Here is a 17,859-nt window from a genome sequence, read left to right on the forward strand (position 1 = left end):
GAAAGTGACTTACCCTTTAACCAAAAAGACAGCACTTCTAGGTTCTAGTTTTGGCATCATGTCTGAGTGAGGCTTTTAAAATTAAATATGTTATTAATTTATTAAACTAGAATAGAGCTTGAATGTAAGCTGAGAAGTTGGCATATTGAGAATAGGAATCATTTTGTGGTTGAGCTAAAAGATGAATCCTTTGGAAGTTGCCTTTCATCCCTGCAGTTTCTATTAGCCTCATATTAAATTTCTGAACAATAGATACAGAATTGTTGCAGAAATGTACTGTAGCTATGATCTGTTGCTGTGTATTGTGTTGCTGAAATGGAGATAACTAATATTCATAAATTTTGATGGGGGTTATAAATATATTCTGATATGGCTGCTAAAGGGCAGATTAAAAAAATACAATTTAATAAGTGCTGTGGTTGAATCCTTTTGGTGCTTGTAGAGTTGAAAATACAGCTGGGATGCTAAGGACTGCAGTTCTCAGCATTCCCACAGCTGAAATACGCCATATTGGAAATAGTTTTCCGTAATAGAAAAGTATTGTGATATCCCAGGAGTAGGCGGATTGTCACAATACTTTATCAACAAATGAACAGTGTAATTATTCAGTTGCATGGGGGTGGGGGTGGGGAAATCTTTCAGCAGTTTGTCTATAAGAGAGAATAGGCTGTTTAGAATTGACTCTTTTTATTTGAGCAATTGCCTCCTTCTAATCAAGTAGTTATTTCATTATCTGTACTTGAAGGTGACTTACAGTATAGACTTTAGTGAAGCCTCCATGTCTATCAAGAATATTGCTCTTGTCCATGCCCTAATAGAACAACTATACAAGTACAATGGATTTTTGACCTTGACATATGCATATGTTTTCACTTCAGAATTGGATATAGCCTTTATAGTTTTTTGTGCATTTGGTGAAATGTCATTTTGGATTTTGCTTTCTGTTCTGGATTGTTTATCTTTTTTAGGCTCCATTGTGAAACAAATTACCTTGGCAGGAAACAAATTTCTATCGCTTGAAGCGTCTCCTGTTCAGAGAAATAAAATAAGAGAGAGTGGAACAACATCCTTCAGGTAAAAAAATAAGCAGTCAGAAGTTTATTTGGCTACAGGGAAACCTGAGTTGTGCCTATGTCGGCATGTGGGTATAAATATTTAAGATTTCTGATAACTGTCCTCACTTCCTTACTTCAAAGATTTAGAGCTGATAATTGAGGGAGGGAACAGGGGACTCCAAGATTTTGTCCTAGCAGCTGTTTTAGACAATACTTGTGCAGCTCCATTGGATTCCAGGAGCACAAAACCCAAGCTTTCACTTGGTTAACTGATAAGTTTTAGTACATATGTTGTTGCCTCAATAAACAAAACTGATTGCTTACTATTGAAAATGTATTAAATCAAATGAAAAATACCCATATAGAATAGAATTAATAGAATAGAATAGAATAGAATAGAATTCTTATTGGCCAAGTGTGATTGGACACATAAGGAATTTGTCTTTGGTACTTATGTTCTCAGTGTACATAAAAAGACAAGATCATAAGGTACAACACTTAATGATAGTCATAGGATACAAATACGTAATCAGGAAACAATATCAATATAACTTGTAAGGATATAAGCAACAAAGTTACAGTCCTGTAGTCATAAATGGGAGGAGATGGGTGATAGGAACGATGAGAAGACTAATAGTAATGCAGCCTTATTGAATTGTTTGACAGTGGTGAGGAAATTATTTGTTTAGCAGAGTGATGGCGTTCAGTTCTTGTGACTAGTTTTCTTGGTGTGCAGTGCCCTATAGCATCGTTTTGAGGGTAGGAGTTGAAATTTATGTCCAGGATGCGAGGGGTCTGCAAATTTTTTCACGACCCTCTTTTTGACTCATGCAGTGTACAGGTTCTCAATGGAAGGCAGGTTGGTAGTAATTTTCTGCTATCCTGATATGTTAAAGAAACCCATGTATGAAGCCCCAGAACTCATCATTATTAATATGTTTCTTTGAATTTTAATGATAAAATCTGGGGATATTTTCTGTGTAATATAATTGCTTGAAAGGTTTTAAGCCATTAAAGTTTGAGGAAAATTAAATGCATATTTGTTTTTATTATGGTAATATATTCAAAACATATATAATATATGATCAACTGTGAAAATTGATTAGAAGTTTGGAGAAGTAGCAGAGCAACAATGTATGATGAGGTCTTTCAATAAATACTACAGATGTTTGTGCTGCAGCTGATCGATGCCAGATTACCTTCGGGCTTACCTTTCTGAAGAGAGCAGAACAAAACATTTTTATATATTTTAAGGGAATTATTTACTGAATGATACATGGGATTTTTGAGAGCCAGTTTGATGTAGTGATTAAGGCATCAGCCTAGAAACCAGGAGACCGTGAGTTCTAGACTTGCCTTAGGCATAAAGCCAGCTGGATGATCTTAAGCCAGTCACTTTCTCTCAGCTCGAGGAAGGAGGCAATGGTTAAACCACCTCTGAAAACACTTGCCAAGGAAACTGCAGGGACTTGTACAGACAGCCTCTGAGAATCGGACACGTTAAATGGAAGGAAAAAAAATTAAAGTCTTCAAATTTAATTAAAGCATACATCTTTATTAACAATTTGCAAAGAAGCTCTAATTGTCTGCTGAAAGGAAAGTCATGGGATGAATCTGTTTGGACCCCAAATATAAGCAATGATTTGGAGAGGACATGGGCATCCTGGTTGCAGCTGTCCCCATCTCCTTTAGGGACCTTTGTCTTCTGTATTGGGGCCATAACTTTGCAGTTTTAGGAAAGTACATGTTTGAGTTAACGAGACAACCATAAAATTCATGTCATCTTACCCTAATGCCAACTCCTTAGCCTAAAAGGGTAAAAGTAGATGCCACTTAGTGACCGCAACTGGACAGGCAACTTGGTTGCTAAGCACCTTGGCCACTAAGCAAAAAAAAAAATCGCACAACAGATATTCCTTCCTATTTGGTTGTTAAGTAACTTACATGGTCATTAAGTGAAATATCACATTACCATAACTTGTGGTTTTATTTCTGCATTCTTCATTAATTCTGCTTGTTGCAAGCTTTTTGGGAAGCCTGTAAGTGGCAATGTCATGATTGTGGGTCACTTACAGTAGTTATAAATGTGCATCAATTGTGAAACACCCAAATGATATTCATGGACTGAGGGACGCGGCGATGGTCATCAATGTGACGACTAGTTACAAAGCTGGGGTTTTTTTTTTTTAATGCTGTTGTAACTACAGACACTTGCTAAACAAGTCAATTGGTAAGTAAGGACTACTTGTATTTTCCTGGAACTGTGCAGCTATTGCAGGGGTCCTCAACCCCTTGTCCATGGACCAGAACCGGAACTGGGCTGCAGCAGGGGAGAAACAGAGCCGTGCAAACAAATGAAGCCCCATCCGCAGGATACAGGCAGCATACAAACTCAAACTCCCTCCGGTCCGCGGGAAAAACTCTCTCCACAGAACCGGTCTTTGGTGCTCAAAATGTTTGGGGCCACTGAGATATTACATAAGCAAGGAAAAGGGGGGCTCCCTTGAGGCGGGGCAGACCAGTTTTGTGAAGGTGCTTGCCTGCCCTCATGCTTTCTATATCTGAACGAAACCATTGAAAAAGGCAGTTGGTTTCTTCAATCTCCATTCTCATTGTATAGGAAAGTATCAGAAGTCCAAGTATGTAAGGATAATTTTCTTTTTATAAAACACTCTGAAATCTCTTCTTGTATGAGCAGCGTGCTGTTCACAGTGGAGAACAAAAGCCCCCTGCCTTATTCTTGTGACTATTCGTTTCTTAGTATCGAGAGGTTTAAACCATATGTCAGTTCCTTTCAAGAACAAAAAATGAAAATGTTATTGGCTATTTTGAATGAGATAGGTACAGTATGCGTCTATTTAAAATTGGATAGTACCATTTCCTGGTCCTAGATTAAATTAAATTATTCCATCAAGATTCAGATTATAACGCTCTTTCCTGGCTCATTACACCTGTCCCTATTTTTAGAACAATGGAGTAATTAAATAATATTAAAAGTGCATAGTCACTATTTGAACAGCAGAGGGTGGTAAAGACTTGCTTGTTCAGTTCATGGAAGTTTTGCCACTTGCAAATTTATTAAATGAGATCCAGAAAGGGTTTTCAATAACTTTGAATAACTGAATATATCAGATTCAATGTTATTTGAGGGCACATATGTAAGTTATCAGTAACATAAGTGGAGAGAATAGGTTTCTGTAATAGATGGAATAATTGAATATCAGTCTGGATGAATGGTTCACAAATACCTTTGAATGTTTCTTAAAAGTGTGATCTGAGTATCTCTGGATGTCCCTCAAGACTCCCTTAGGGGTCTGCAAAATCAAAATTATTTGCCAAATATTGAACACATTTGCAAAAATTTTAAACATTCTTTTCATTACTTTTTATTTGTTAAAAAAAATAAAAGTTTCCACGAGAAATTTACTTACATTCATGTCTAATGGTTTCATGTTATTTTTACCTGATTTAATAAATATTCTACAAATGCGTCAGTGTTCATTTTTAATACAGTTAATATTATACAAACACTTCTTATTTTTAAAAGTGTGGTGGAGAGAGGGTTCCTGAAAGCAAAAGGTTTAAGAAATTCTGCCTTAGAAGAACATTTGTTTCCCATTTGTGTAATCCTAAGTATTTGGCCCCAAACATAACAGCTTGCAAAATTGTAGATGATGAAAATATACATGTCTTTCAGTGGACAAATATGCCCCATTAAAACCCCAAATTTTTTAATGCTATCCTTTGGCAAAATTTTATTAGGACCACCCATGCTTTTTATGTTAAAGGATTGTACTCTTCTTTGATGAAAGAAGTGATCAAACTGAAATGAATTACTCTTTGTAGTAATTCAGTAGAAAGTATCCAAAGGGAGTGGGTGTTCAGTGAAGCAGCAAAATGTGTCCGATCCTTGTATAACTTTTGTTAAGTATTTTTATATTTTTCTCCCAACCATTCTACATAAATGCCAGAGAAGAAGATGCTGATTTCCAACTATGAAATGTGTATTCTGGTCAGGATGTGTCTTTGTTACAGCTCTTTTTTTAAATTACTACTTAATGTATGAGATTTTCTCTCTGTTTGGATATATGTAGGAAAAATAGCTTAGTAATTAGTGATAGTAAAGTAGATGATTAATGGAATATCTCAGTTTTTCTCATTTTAAGTTTAATTCCTACACCTGTCTTAAATATTTCAAGTCATTTTGCCAAGATTTCTTTTTTATATGTGCCATTTTCATTTTAACACCATGCAAAAATCAAGTGGATATTTTAAAACAATGTTCCAAATGTATAGAGTTTCAAAAATCTTTTCCCAATTATACACCAGAAATTTGACAAATATTATTTGCTTGCAGATTTGATCCTGTTGCTTGAAAAATCATAGAATACAGTGTTCTTGATTTCTCCCTGGGTTAGTAGGAAAATGTGAAACTTTGAATTTTTTGAAATAAGATTCAGAACAGAGTTCAGTAAAATGATCCAAACCAGACTTCATTATCCTAATTCTTACTGCTTAATTCATAGAAATCTAAAGAAGAGAAAATTCTACTGTTTATTTTGTAATCGTATAGTACCAATACTGTTTCTAAGGAACCAAAAAGAATATCATTCTTGATAACTTGTCAAATGTTCTACAGCAGTGAAAATAAATCTTCCTGAGCATGTTTGTCAGCTCTTCCTAACTCTCCATTTTAGAATATTGTTTGCACTATATTCTTCAATTCATTTAGATGTTCTATGCAAAAATTTGTACTTTCATCTCCCTCCACAATTTCTTTCTTCTGGCTTATGTTCACACAAGAATATAAGGGCTGTCGTGTGGTGGTATTTATTTGTGGATTTTCATTTGGTATTCTGGATAAAAACTGGATGTTAAATGCTGACTTTTATGCTGTAGAAATGTATGTTGGCCTGGTTCTATAGAAGAAGTATGGAGCTTGACTTAGCATGACTTGTGTCCATGACCTGTTACGGATGAGCGTGGTTCATGCTCATGGAGCATGAGCATTAGATTGGTTTGTTCATAAATTAAGATTTTAAGAATTCTGGGAGTAAATACTGACCCTCACATTTTTGTGGTTTAGGCTGTCTCACTTGTCTTTGAAGGCCTGTATGCAGTTCATTTCTTAATGTTTTGCACACTGACTGCCTAAATTGGTTTCTTAATGTAAATGAAACAGTACTAAGCCATTAGTGTTTTTATGTTAAATTTTAGTACTATATGCCAAATAAGTGAAGTAATTCATTTTTTTCTAAGGATAAATATTACGTTTATTTAATGGAACACATTTATTTCCTTGCATAACCCAATCCAAAATGTATGCTTGCTTTTAGGGAAGAAGATGACATTAATGATGTGGCTTCTATGGCTGGAGTTAACTTGAATGAAGAGCACGCGTGCATATTGACCACAAATTCTGAAGCAATCGGTACTGTTTTGTGCTCTTGTTCAGAGAAGCTGCTCCTCTCTTCAGAGGCATTGCAGAAGAGGATCTTAAAAAAAGGTGAGAAGAATAGTTCTTCAAACTCTTTGTTTGAAGAAGGGACACTTTTTTTGTCAAAGCAAAAGTGCCCAATTTAAACAGTAAACTGATGGCATATCATTACTAAAATGGATGTAATGGAACTTCTGTGTAACATTGTTAACATTCATCTTGAAAAAAAGAGCATACATTTGAAGTTACTCTTAAAGTATTAAAAGTTTTATTTTATGTTATTTTTAGGGTTATGGCATCAGCACTATTAGATTTTTTTTTTTTTGAGGCCAACTTGAACAGAATTGCAAGAGTGTTTCTGAAAAGATTATAAATGAAAATATATGAAACAAATGGTTGATAAAAATCTACCTGTACCTTTTCACCTATTTGGTCAGAAATCGAAACATTTTCAAGCAAGTACTAAGCCACTTGAATTTCCTATGTCTGTCATGCATGATTTTCTCAAAAGAAGTTAAAGGTTGCTTTAAATACAAAAGCTCATGATTGCCAAGTCCACTTTGTTTGCTAATAGAGGTATTGGTATTGGTATTGTATGATTTATTCAGGGCAGTTAGAAAAGATGTGCTTTTCCTGGCCCAAATAGAATGAACCCAGAGACTTTGTTCATTGTCTTGCTTATGCAGCTCTCCTGAAAATTCCCTTGGAACAGTGGTGGGTGGGCATGGCAGGGGAATGGATACTGCAAAATCTCTATTCCCTCCCCAGTCCTGGGTGAGGTTACTGCAAAATCCCAATTCCTCCCACACCCCACTAATCTGCTTTTCAGCTCCGTTCTCCTGTGCAGGGCAACAAAAGAACATCCAGCAATCGGCTGGTAGGCAGCAATAGACTGACCATCATCTGGGACTTGGAGGCTCATAGGCAGAAAATAAATGGGGGCGGGGCTAGTCAGAGGTGGTATTTGTCAGTTCTCCGAACTACTCAAAATTTCCAATACAGGTTCACCAGAATCGGTCAGAACCGGCTGAATACCACCTCTTCCTTGGAAGATAGTTTTTGCTACATGCTTTCTTTAGTTTTAAGTTTACTTAAGAAATTCATCCACAGTACTTGAAAGCAATTTTCTATGATTGTAATACAAATTACATTAAGAGGATCAGACAGGAGCCTAAATCCATGTTTAACCTGATTCCAGAATTAGTCTTCTTGTTAACAGTGCTAATTTAGATTGTTCTTGAGGACCATTCAAGTATTCAGAGATTTGATTGAAAAGAGTATTCAATTAAACCTCCAAATTAAATTGGAAAGTGTCAAATTGAAATTTTAAAACAGGATTTGAATCTGTTTGGATTGTTTAGATGCCCCAATAGAAGAGAATTTAATTGCTCCCAGCAAGTCTAAGGTCTAAAAATAGAAAAAAATTGAAAATATGATTTTATTTGACATCCCAGCACTCTTAGCACCATAGACTCCATAAGTAGCAAATGAATCTATGGCAGCAGTGCCAGACAATATACCCAACCTAATCAAATACAGTAAAGTCTAAATATCCAGAATCCTAGACCTCATCAACCTCTACCTCACTACCTGCTTTTAGTTTGATGGACAAATACATCAACAAATCAGAGGAACCTCCATAGTCTCAGGACTCATATCAGAAACAGTAAATGCTATAGTGAACTATAGAAATTATAGCACTCCCACACATAACAACCAAAATACAGATCTGATGCGTAGATACCTTTCTCAAAATAAAGGAACAACTAGAGAAGGCACAACAATGAATCAATAGCATCTTGAAATGAATAACGTTCACAAGGGAAGGACAATAAAAAGCTAAGGAGGAAACAGAAAGCAGAATACATCCTGTCCAATAGCCAACATTTATGTAAGCATTTGTCAGGTTAGCATCTGACAAACAAACAAGCAGAAACCGATATCTTAAGGAATTACCAAAAAGAAAAGTGCACCCACACCAATAACTGGCAGAGCAAGCTACCGGTATGCCCTTGTTCATAGGCATACTGGCAGGGAAGAAATGCTTCTAAAAGTGAAATAAAGAGGGTCCAACAATTGTGCGACTCACAGCTGATCTGTGCGATTTTCCCCCCACTTTTTAAAGCATTTTTTTCCTGCTGGTTCGGGCGAATAGGTAGGAAAAAAATGCTTTAAAAAGTGGGGAAACATTGGCCACGCCCACCTGGTCACATAACCCCCCCAAGCCACGCCCACAGAACCAGTGGCAAAAAAATAGATTTCACCACTGCTTAAATGTCTAAAAAAGCTAATTCTAGTGAGTCTACAAGAAATGCAGCGTATATGTGTAGCTCAAGGTAATCAGTTCCCAATAATAACAGTAATGCAATATACTTTATAAACATGGAAATGACTCTTCCTGCCCCAGTTAGCTGCAGTCATTGCATCCTATATTTTCTTGGAAGTAAGCCTTGTATATCTATATTTTCGTTCGGAGGAAAGTGAGATGCTGTATTTGAATGAGTTTTGCTTCAAAAGATTTAGGAGTAAAATGTAGAACACCTAGTCTGGGGGTGCAAATTAAGCTATCCATGCTTTTAAACAAATCCACGTTCTTTCTTTGATTACTGGATCAGCATCTGAGTTACTAAAGTGAAGCTTTTTTGCAGTGCCAAAAGTTATCTCTAAATCTGGCATGTATTGGTTGATAACACATCCCAACAATTGAATATACAAGACAAGGTGACTGTTTAGTTTTCAACAGTGGTATTTCTTGTTCTCTTGCCATAGAAGCCAAGAGCTTCTTTGCATCTATTTTGAGAGCACATTTTACTCTAGGCATAAAATAAGATGCCTTTTCTACATCACTACAGTTGGTGTTTTCAGTTATGACACCTCTGAGGAAGAGATGCAAGAAAATGCCTTTGGGTGTGTATTTTTTGAAGTTCCGTGTCATTGAATCGCCCAGGTACTCATAGTACTTTCCTAAGCTTGCACTGATGGAGGTCAGTTGTCAACTAGACAAAGAACCCTGAATTAATATATGTACAACTTAAGGGCATGACAGAGGTGATGCTTCCTCTTAGAACATTGCTCAGGCAGTTTCACTTGAAACAAACAGCATTCCTGTTGCTCCAGGGAACATTAGTCAAGGGAATGAGGACAGCGGCAGTGCAGAAAAAGCAAACTTTGGACAAGTTGCAGTTATGATAGAAATGGAAAGAGAATGGTTTTGGATCTTAACTGAGTGAGCTGTCCTGCAAGTTATTCTCTAAGCAGGGCGGGTCAAGGTGCCATAGGTTATTTTGGTTGGGGCACAAATAGTACAGATAAGCCTGCAATAGGATGCAAAAGACACATCTGTTCATTAACACATCAGGATTTAATAAGTACAATGTCAAACAGGACAAAAACTATTTCTGTATTTTTAATTACTGAAATTAACTGTATACGCCACGAACTTCTACAGCTACTGCTGCTCTCCTTTTCCAAACCAAAAGGCCTGATTTCTGCATTCCTATTAACTTTATCCTATAAATGACCTTGCAAGGAGAGTGATTCTAGAGGCTAAGTGAAACAATGTCTATTTTCTGAAGCTGTAGGCTAGGTTTTATTAATGTAACGTCTAAGATCTTTGAAGTTGTGACTTTACCAGGAAAATCACAATCTCCCAAACCTTTATTCATAATGGGTATGACTTCCAGGGGGAACAGAATGCCTGCTGTGCTAATTATTTCAATTATCAGCTAGTACTAAAATACGTAATGGATTTTCTCTGCCTCAACAGGTAAAAGGCATGACATTATGGAAGTTAATTCTGATGTTCTGAACTTGATCTCCTATGCTACCCAGGAGAGATTAAGAGGACTTCTAGAAAAACTAACTTTAATTGCTCAACATCGTATAAGGACCTATAAGGTAAAAATAATGATTGCCAAGTTTCAGTTCGTCCTTTTTAAATAACTAGTACCTTGGAATGATTCATCTTAATTTATCCTGAAGAATTTATGCTCACGGGACCTGGATCGTACACACTATGCAAAATATTGATAAAACAAACTGTATCCATTGATGGGAAGGAGCAAAAGACTTCTGCAGATTCCTGATTGTTTTGCTTTATTTGCCAACAATCCGGGTCCTCATTTTACCCACCTCGAAAGGATGGAAGGCTGAGTCAAACTTGAGCCAGTGAGATTTGAAGTGCCGAACTGCAGCTAGCAGTCAGCCTGCAGTACTGCACTCTAACCACTGCACCACTTCAGCTCTGTGGAAATTTAAATATGTAAACAGATTTTTTTCTCCCCTTTGATAAAGTAAAGCATCAGTTTTTGTTTCAGTAGTATTCCATACAGTTATTTGGGAATTTTTGATTAAGATAAAGATGGGCCACCTGCAACCTTCAGAATCCATAGGAGTTGGGCATCAATAAATTTTAAATGAATAAATAAATAGCCTTCATCTAATTTTAAATCTCATTTGCAATCAATTAAAATCTCTGACAAAATCTATTCTGTCCTTTCCCTTTAATAGACAGAGAAAGGTAGAGATAGCCACTTATAGCCACTCATTTAGAGACCAGTTACCAATGGCACTGGAAAAGCAGTCCTTGCTCTTATTACCGTTAGAGCATCCCCACAATCATGTGATGAAAATTCATGCACCTTGCAATTGGCTTGTATTTATGATGTTTGCAGAATTCTGGGGTCATGTGATCAACATTTACATTTTCCCCAACTGGCTTCAGACAAGCAAAGGCAATGGGATAAGCTGGATTCACATAATGTTAAGTATAATTTACTTAACAATTGCAATAATTCACTGAAGAACCATGGCAAAAAAAAAAGATTGTAAAATCAGATATGACTTACTTAACTGCTTTGCTTAGCAACTGAAATTCTGGATCCAGTTGTAGTCATAAGTGAAAAACTCCCTATATTATGTATATTTAAATGGGCTATGAAACACTTATAACTAACCAATTCCATAATTTTTTCCTAAATGCCTTTTTACATTTTGACTTACTTTGAAGTTAGACACTTGAAATAATGTGTTGGGGAATTTTAAGTATCAGGCAGCATACATTCACCAGAATGCTTTTTCAGAAAACATATTTTTTGGTATTAACTGCAGCTGCCTTTATTTAAAAATCCAATGAGCCCAGTTATATGGTAGTTAGAACAATGAGACTACAGAGTTGTTTTTGAGGTTTCTGCCAGGGATTTTCCCAGGAATGGCTCTACTTGCAAATGAAAGACAAGTTATATTCGAGTGCCACAAAGGGATATGCTAGCGAATAAAAAATTGACTGCATTTGTACTTTAAATGCTTCCAGAAAGGAAACGCGTTAGCTATATTAAGTGATTTGTCTGATATGTAGGTGTTTATCTCTAAAAAGTTCTTGTTTTCTATGGTTAACAAATTACAATATTTCATGTTGTTTTGTAAGTAAATAGATCCTTATGTTGACATCAGTATTTTGTTGTGCAAGTGACAAATTATGCATTTGCTTTTTCCCCCCTTTTTCTACAAGGGGAATAACAAGTACATTTTATCTAATGATACGCGGTCTCAGCTTCAGTTTCTTGAACAATTGGATCAGGTTGAGAAACGGAGGAAAGATGATGAAGAAAAAGAACAGTTGCTCCGAGCAGCCAAGGTGAGAGAATTTAGAAGGCAAGGAATGGCAGCAGAAATATTTTTCTCTTTATTTTCATTGTTGGGACTACTTTACTTCTTTATATTAAAGAAAATAATTTTTAAAACTTGCTGCAGGAAGAATGATATATACAGGTGAAACTCGAAAAATTAGAATATCGTGCAGAAGTTCATTTATTTCAAAAATGCAACTAATATATGAGATAAGACTCATTACATGCAAACCAAGATAATTCAAGCCGTGATTGTGATGATTATGGCTTACAGCTCATGAAAACCCCAAATCCACAATCTCAGAAAATTAGAATATTACATGCAATCAATAAAACAAGAATTATACAAAGAACAATATTGGACCTCTGAAAAGTATAAGCATGCATATGTACTTAGTACTTGGTTTGAGTCCCTTTTGCAGCCTCAATGCGGCATGGCATGGAAGTTATCATCCTGTGGTACTGCTGAGGTGTTATGGAAGACCAGGATGCTTCAATAGCGGCCTTCAGCTCTTCTGCATTGTTCGGTCTCATGTCTTTCATCTTTCTCTTGACAATGTCCCATAGATTCTCTATGGGGTTCAGGTCAGGCGAGTTTGCTGGCCAATCAAGCACAGTAATCCCACGGTCATTGAACCAGGTTTTAGTGCTTTTGGCAGTGTGGGCAGGTGCCAAGTCCTGCTGGAAAATGAAATCAGCATCCCCATAAAGCTCATCTGCGGAAGGAAGCATGAAGTGCTCCAAAATCTCCTGGTAGATAGCTGCGTTGACCCTGGACTTAATGAAGCACAGTGGTCCAAAGTCCTGTTGCTCAGTGTCCAAAGTCCTCTTTTCTGATGAGAGAAACTTTTGCATCTCATTTGGAAACCAAGGATCCAGAGTATGGAAGAAGAATGGAGAGGAACACACTGCAAGATGCTTAAGTAAAGAGTCAATTTTCCACAGTCTGTGTTGATTTGGGGAGCCATGTCATCTGCTGGTGTTGGTCCACTGCTTCATTAAATCCAGGGTCAACGCAGCTATCTACCAGGAGATTTTGGAGCACTTCATGCTTCCTTCCGCAGATGAGTTTTATGGGGATGCTGACTTCATTTTCCAGCTGCCCACACTGCCAAAAGCACCAAAACCTGGTTCAATGACCGTGGGATTACTGTGCTTGATTGGCCAGCAAACTTGCCTGACCTGAACCCAATAGAGAATCTATGGGTCATTGCCAAGAGAAAGATGAGAGACATGAGACCGAACAATGCAGAAGAGCTGAAGGCCGCTATTGAAGCATCCTGGTCTTCCATAACACCTCAGCAGTGCCACAGGCTGATAGCTTCCATGCCACGCCGCATTGAGGCAGTAATTGCTGCAAAAGGGGCCCAAACCAAGTACTGAGTACATATGTATGCTTATACTTTTCAGAGGTCCGATATTGTTCTATGTACAATCCTTGTTTTATTGATTGCAGGCAATATTCTAATTTTCTGAGATGGTGGATTTGGGTTTTTCATCAGCTGTAAACCATAATCATCACAATTATGAGAAATCACAGCTTGAACTATCTTGCTTTGCATGTAATGAGTCTATCTCATATATTAGTTTCACCTTTTAAGTTGCATTACTGAAATAAATGAACTTTTGCACGATATTCTGATTTTTCTAGTTTCACCTGTAGATCCTGTTCTATGTAGTAAATATCAATAACTAGGCAGGGGGCAAAATTGCTTTCCCTCTCCTGTCACCAAGTAGGGGTAATTTCTGGAGTTCCCCATGAAAGAAAGTGGATTCTCCTTAAGACTTCCTAATTAATGAAAAAGATAAACTATACAAGTAGTCCTCAACTTATGACAGTTCATTTAGTGACCATTCAAAGTTACAACATTATTGAAAAAAGTGACATGACCATTTTTCACATGTACAACCATTGCAGCATTCCCATGGTCACGTGATCAAAATTCAGATGCTTGGCAGCTGACTCATATTTATGACGGTTATAGCGCCCTGGGATCATGTGATCATATTTTGCGACCTTCTGATAAGCAAAGTCAATAGGTCAACCAAACTCATTTAACAACCATATTACTTAACAATTGCAATGACTCACTTAACAACTCTGCAAGAAAGGCTGTAAAATGAGGCAAAACTCACTTAACAAATATCTCATTTAGCAACATAAATTTTGGGCTCAATGGTACATTGAGGACTACTTTACCATAAAACTGAAGTTAGTGTAAAAATAGACAAGAGCATGTAAATCAGTGGTTCCCAACCTGCCGCCCAGGTCCCACAGGGGGGCAATTTGATTTTTAATGGGGGGCAATTTGAACCTTGTTTAAACCAGGTTAATAGCCTTTTAGGCTTCCTTTGTGTGAGTAGAATTCACTTTTTGAGTAAAGTAAGAATTACATATCACCGGGGGGGGGGGGGGGATATCAGGATTTTAGAGATGCTTAGGTGGGGCATGGCCCAAAAAAGGTTGGGAACCACTGATGTAAAGAAAGTGGGGGGGGGGGAGAATCCCAGGAAGTAGACAAATTATTATTAAAGCAAATTATGGTTCAGCCTCAAGAAAATAGCCTATGGAACACTTCCTAATTCTGGAAGTGTTGGGTTGGATGGAAGTTTGATGCTGGCTGGAACTCATGGTACCAAGAGGCATAAGCTGAAATTAACAGCTTCCAGTTAGCCAGCGGGGTGGAATCTCTTCTGCACAGGATCATGGTCCCACTTCCTTCCCATAAAATAGGTCAGTGTGGCATCCCCATCTTACAGGTGTCAGGGTCTGTCTGGCCTTCAGCCAGTTTTTGCAGACTTGTTAAGAACATCTGCTGGCTGATCATCTATGTTGACCTCGTGGCAGATACATTTTAACCGATTATCACAACCCGTATAAACGGCTCTATTTTTAAATCTACCTCATTCTGAAATAAGGGAGTTTAAAATTAGGCCCCCCTAAGGCAAGCCTACTGTATTATTCCAGCAGAACATGGGGTTAGAGCATTCTTCCCCCCCCCCCCTTTCTGCCTTTCTTTTCCTTTTCTCTCCCCAAGTGTCTGCTCCTGACATGAACATCATCATGCCTACGCTGGACCTGACTGACAACGTTAGCATCATTTTTAGTTCAAGCTTCCTCTGGGCTACAAGCAAGGCAACCGTCCCTGATGAAAGGATGTTTGGGCACGGAGGGGGTGGGGTAGGGAGAACCAAGCCAGCCAGCTTGCGGCGCGAAGCCCCTAGAGCTAAGATTTCCAATCAGAACAAAAAAAAACGTAGCTGATTAAATATTTAAGGATAATGTTTGTATTTTGGGTAACTTCCATTACATTTCTTTCTCTGCCTCCCTCCCCCCTTCCTCCTATTTTTTTTAATAGAGCCGTTGCAATAAAGAAGATACAGAACAGCTGCGTTTAAAGCAGAAAGCAAAAGAGGTACAACTTTCAAGTTACCAGGTTTGGCTTCGTGTTAGGAGGAGAGGTTGGCAGGCCTCCCCTGGCAATTAGGTCAGAGTTTATTTTGCTGTTGCATACCATTTGTGGAGGCCTTGGGGAAGGACAGGAACTGCTGCAGGCAAGGGCAATGCTTCAAATGAGGCCAGTGAATTATCAGCTCTTAACACTTTGCTTTCATAGTTCACAAATAACTATTTCTAAGCAGAGCCCAACTACAGCAACGGGAATATAATGTGGGATTAGGAGAAAGGGGGAAGACACTTTAAGATTTAGCATCTGGGCCTGTACAATAGCCTACATTTTTCCAGGGTAATTGTTCGTTTTGTAAATCTGATACTGCTTATAATTCTTTGGCTGGGAGGTGGTACTGGGATTTAGTTTTAAATGGAAAACGCCTCTGGCTTTTAATTTTCTGGGCCCAGCAGTTTTCTGTTCTGGAATGGAGCCCTTGTTTCACACAGTTCATGTTTAGCTGCAGGGGTTTTAGTTTATAGCTTAGACTGGTTAAGCTGTTACTCCCAGAGGCCTCTGCATAGCAACTGCAGAAATCAACAAATAAGTTCATTTATGTCTGCTGCAGCCTCCTCTCAGTAGCTGACTTTTTACATTTCCCAATATCCATTTCCTGACTTTTTTAGCCGGAGAGAAAAAAGCTCCACTAATTGGAGCTTATTTTAATTGAGCCTTAATATTGGATCTCGCTGGAGTTGCCCCCAGAGCTACTGGGAACAGAATTAAATGAAAATACCTAAGGTTGAAAACTCTGTGAGTGAGATTTTTTTTTTAACTTGACCTACAGATTCTTTTTCCCCCGCTGAATAAATCAAGCCTGTTCACATTTCTGATTATTGTTTTCTGACAGAAAACAATAATAAAGACAATTGAGGTGGGAGATGTGTGATACTGAGCTTAAGAAATTGGTTTCTATAGTTACTTGGATGATTCTGTGCCATTTTTTTAAAAAAAAGATTTTTCTAGTAAATGAGTGATTTTTCTGAGCAACCTTTTTCTTGACTGTGCCTCTTGAACTATGAAATTTGTTGTTGCTTAACATTGCTACGGTTGGCTTCTAGATGCCAATAGTAGCAGCAGTGGGTTATTTATGAATGCTTTAAAAGCCCTTATTGCTTGGATTAATGTAAGAGGTGAGGCAAAATAAATAGCAATCCAGTAAAATGGTCGGGAAATCAATGCACCAGTTTTCAGCCAAAGCAAAGAAGATGCGAAGGAGGGAAGAAGTAAAGGTGCATGCCATTCTTTCAGACGGGCTTCTTTCTGCACGTTGCCAACTTTAACAAAAGTGACCTGGTCTTTGGGTCTCATTAGTCTCCATTAAGAGCTGCAAAGCATTCTGTGGGGGACACCATTTGGCTTCACAAGTTTCTTTCTGAACAAGCCAATCTAAACATTCTAAGGGATGGTTTATGAAATGATCGAAGTCAGTAGGCTGGAATTAGGTAATGTAGGGCATTCCAGGATAAAAAAAACAGAGTTCTCGGGCCAGATTGTACCACTATAGAGCATATGCATGTTACCATATAATTGAAACACTTTGTACGCTTGTTCATATTGGTCCCTCTTAAAGATATTCCTGGCAGTGTACGTGACATACATTTTATTACAGTAACCCTATGTCAGGGATTTCCAAACATGACAACTTTAAGACTGTGGGCTTCAACTCCCAGAATTTCTCAGCCAGCCAGGTTGGAGACCTCCTGCTTTATATGATAAGCTAGCTTGACAAGCACTGCTGGATCATTGTACTGTTGTGTACAAAAAAACCATCTCTCTACTTTTATGAGTTTACAGCGTGAAATGCATGATAAGGAAAATCAAGAGGGGGGGCACATGATGTACTTGTATCTAAGCATCGGTAACTATCAGGCATAAAGACTCGGGGGGGTTATCAAAGGCTAGACTGGGGAACTCAGCACAGAACAAGCTATACTAATTTAGTTGAAAAATGGCATCTTGCTGAAGACAATTGTGGAATATTTGAAGAAAGTAAATGATCCTGTAGTGTCAGATATTGCTTATGTAGTTGATAAAATGCAGATACGCCTGAGGGCACCAGTGTAGCACCCCTTTCCTCCAGGATAAAATTGCTGAATGAAATAAAGGAAAGTTTTCCCTGTCCATTCATGTTCAACTTTCCGAGATGTTACTCATCTTCCTTTCTTAGCTGAGGGAGCCAGTGTTGTCCAAAGACATTTCTGTGGGCACATGGCCAGCATTTCTATATGCCACAGCTTAGAGAACGCTGTTACCTTTCCAACAAAGTACTTATTTATCTACTTACATTT

At 37.8% G+C, this 17,859-nt stretch overlaps 1 protein-coding gene across 1 annotated transcript in view; it reads left to right on the forward strand.

The window, feature by feature from the left end:
• The window catches only part of TAF4B (TATA-box binding protein associated factor 4b), an 83,429-nt gene that overhangs the window by 31,119 nt on the left and 34,451 nt on the right, over nt 1-17,859 (forward strand). Inside the window, exons 9-13 of the mRNA XM_032222913.1 lie at nt 969-1,074; nt 6,392-6,561; nt 10,259-10,389; nt 12,002-12,127; nt 15,479-15,535. Coding sequence (XP_032078804.1) covers nt 969-1,074; nt 6,392-6,561; nt 10,259-10,389; nt 12,002-12,127; nt 15,479-15,535 — 590 coding nt within the window. The remainder of the gene's footprint in view (nt 1-968; nt 1,075-6,391; nt 6,562-10,258; nt 10,390-12,001; nt 12,128-15,478; nt 15,536-17,859) is intronic.

Source organism: Thamnophis elegans, chromosome 8, assembly GCF_009769535.1.
Source record: "Thamnophis elegans isolate rThaEle1 chromosome 8, rThaEle1.pri, whole genome shotgun sequence".
Taxonomy (NCBI): domain Eukaryota; kingdom Metazoa; phylum Chordata; class Lepidosauria; order Squamata; family Colubridae; genus Thamnophis; species Thamnophis elegans.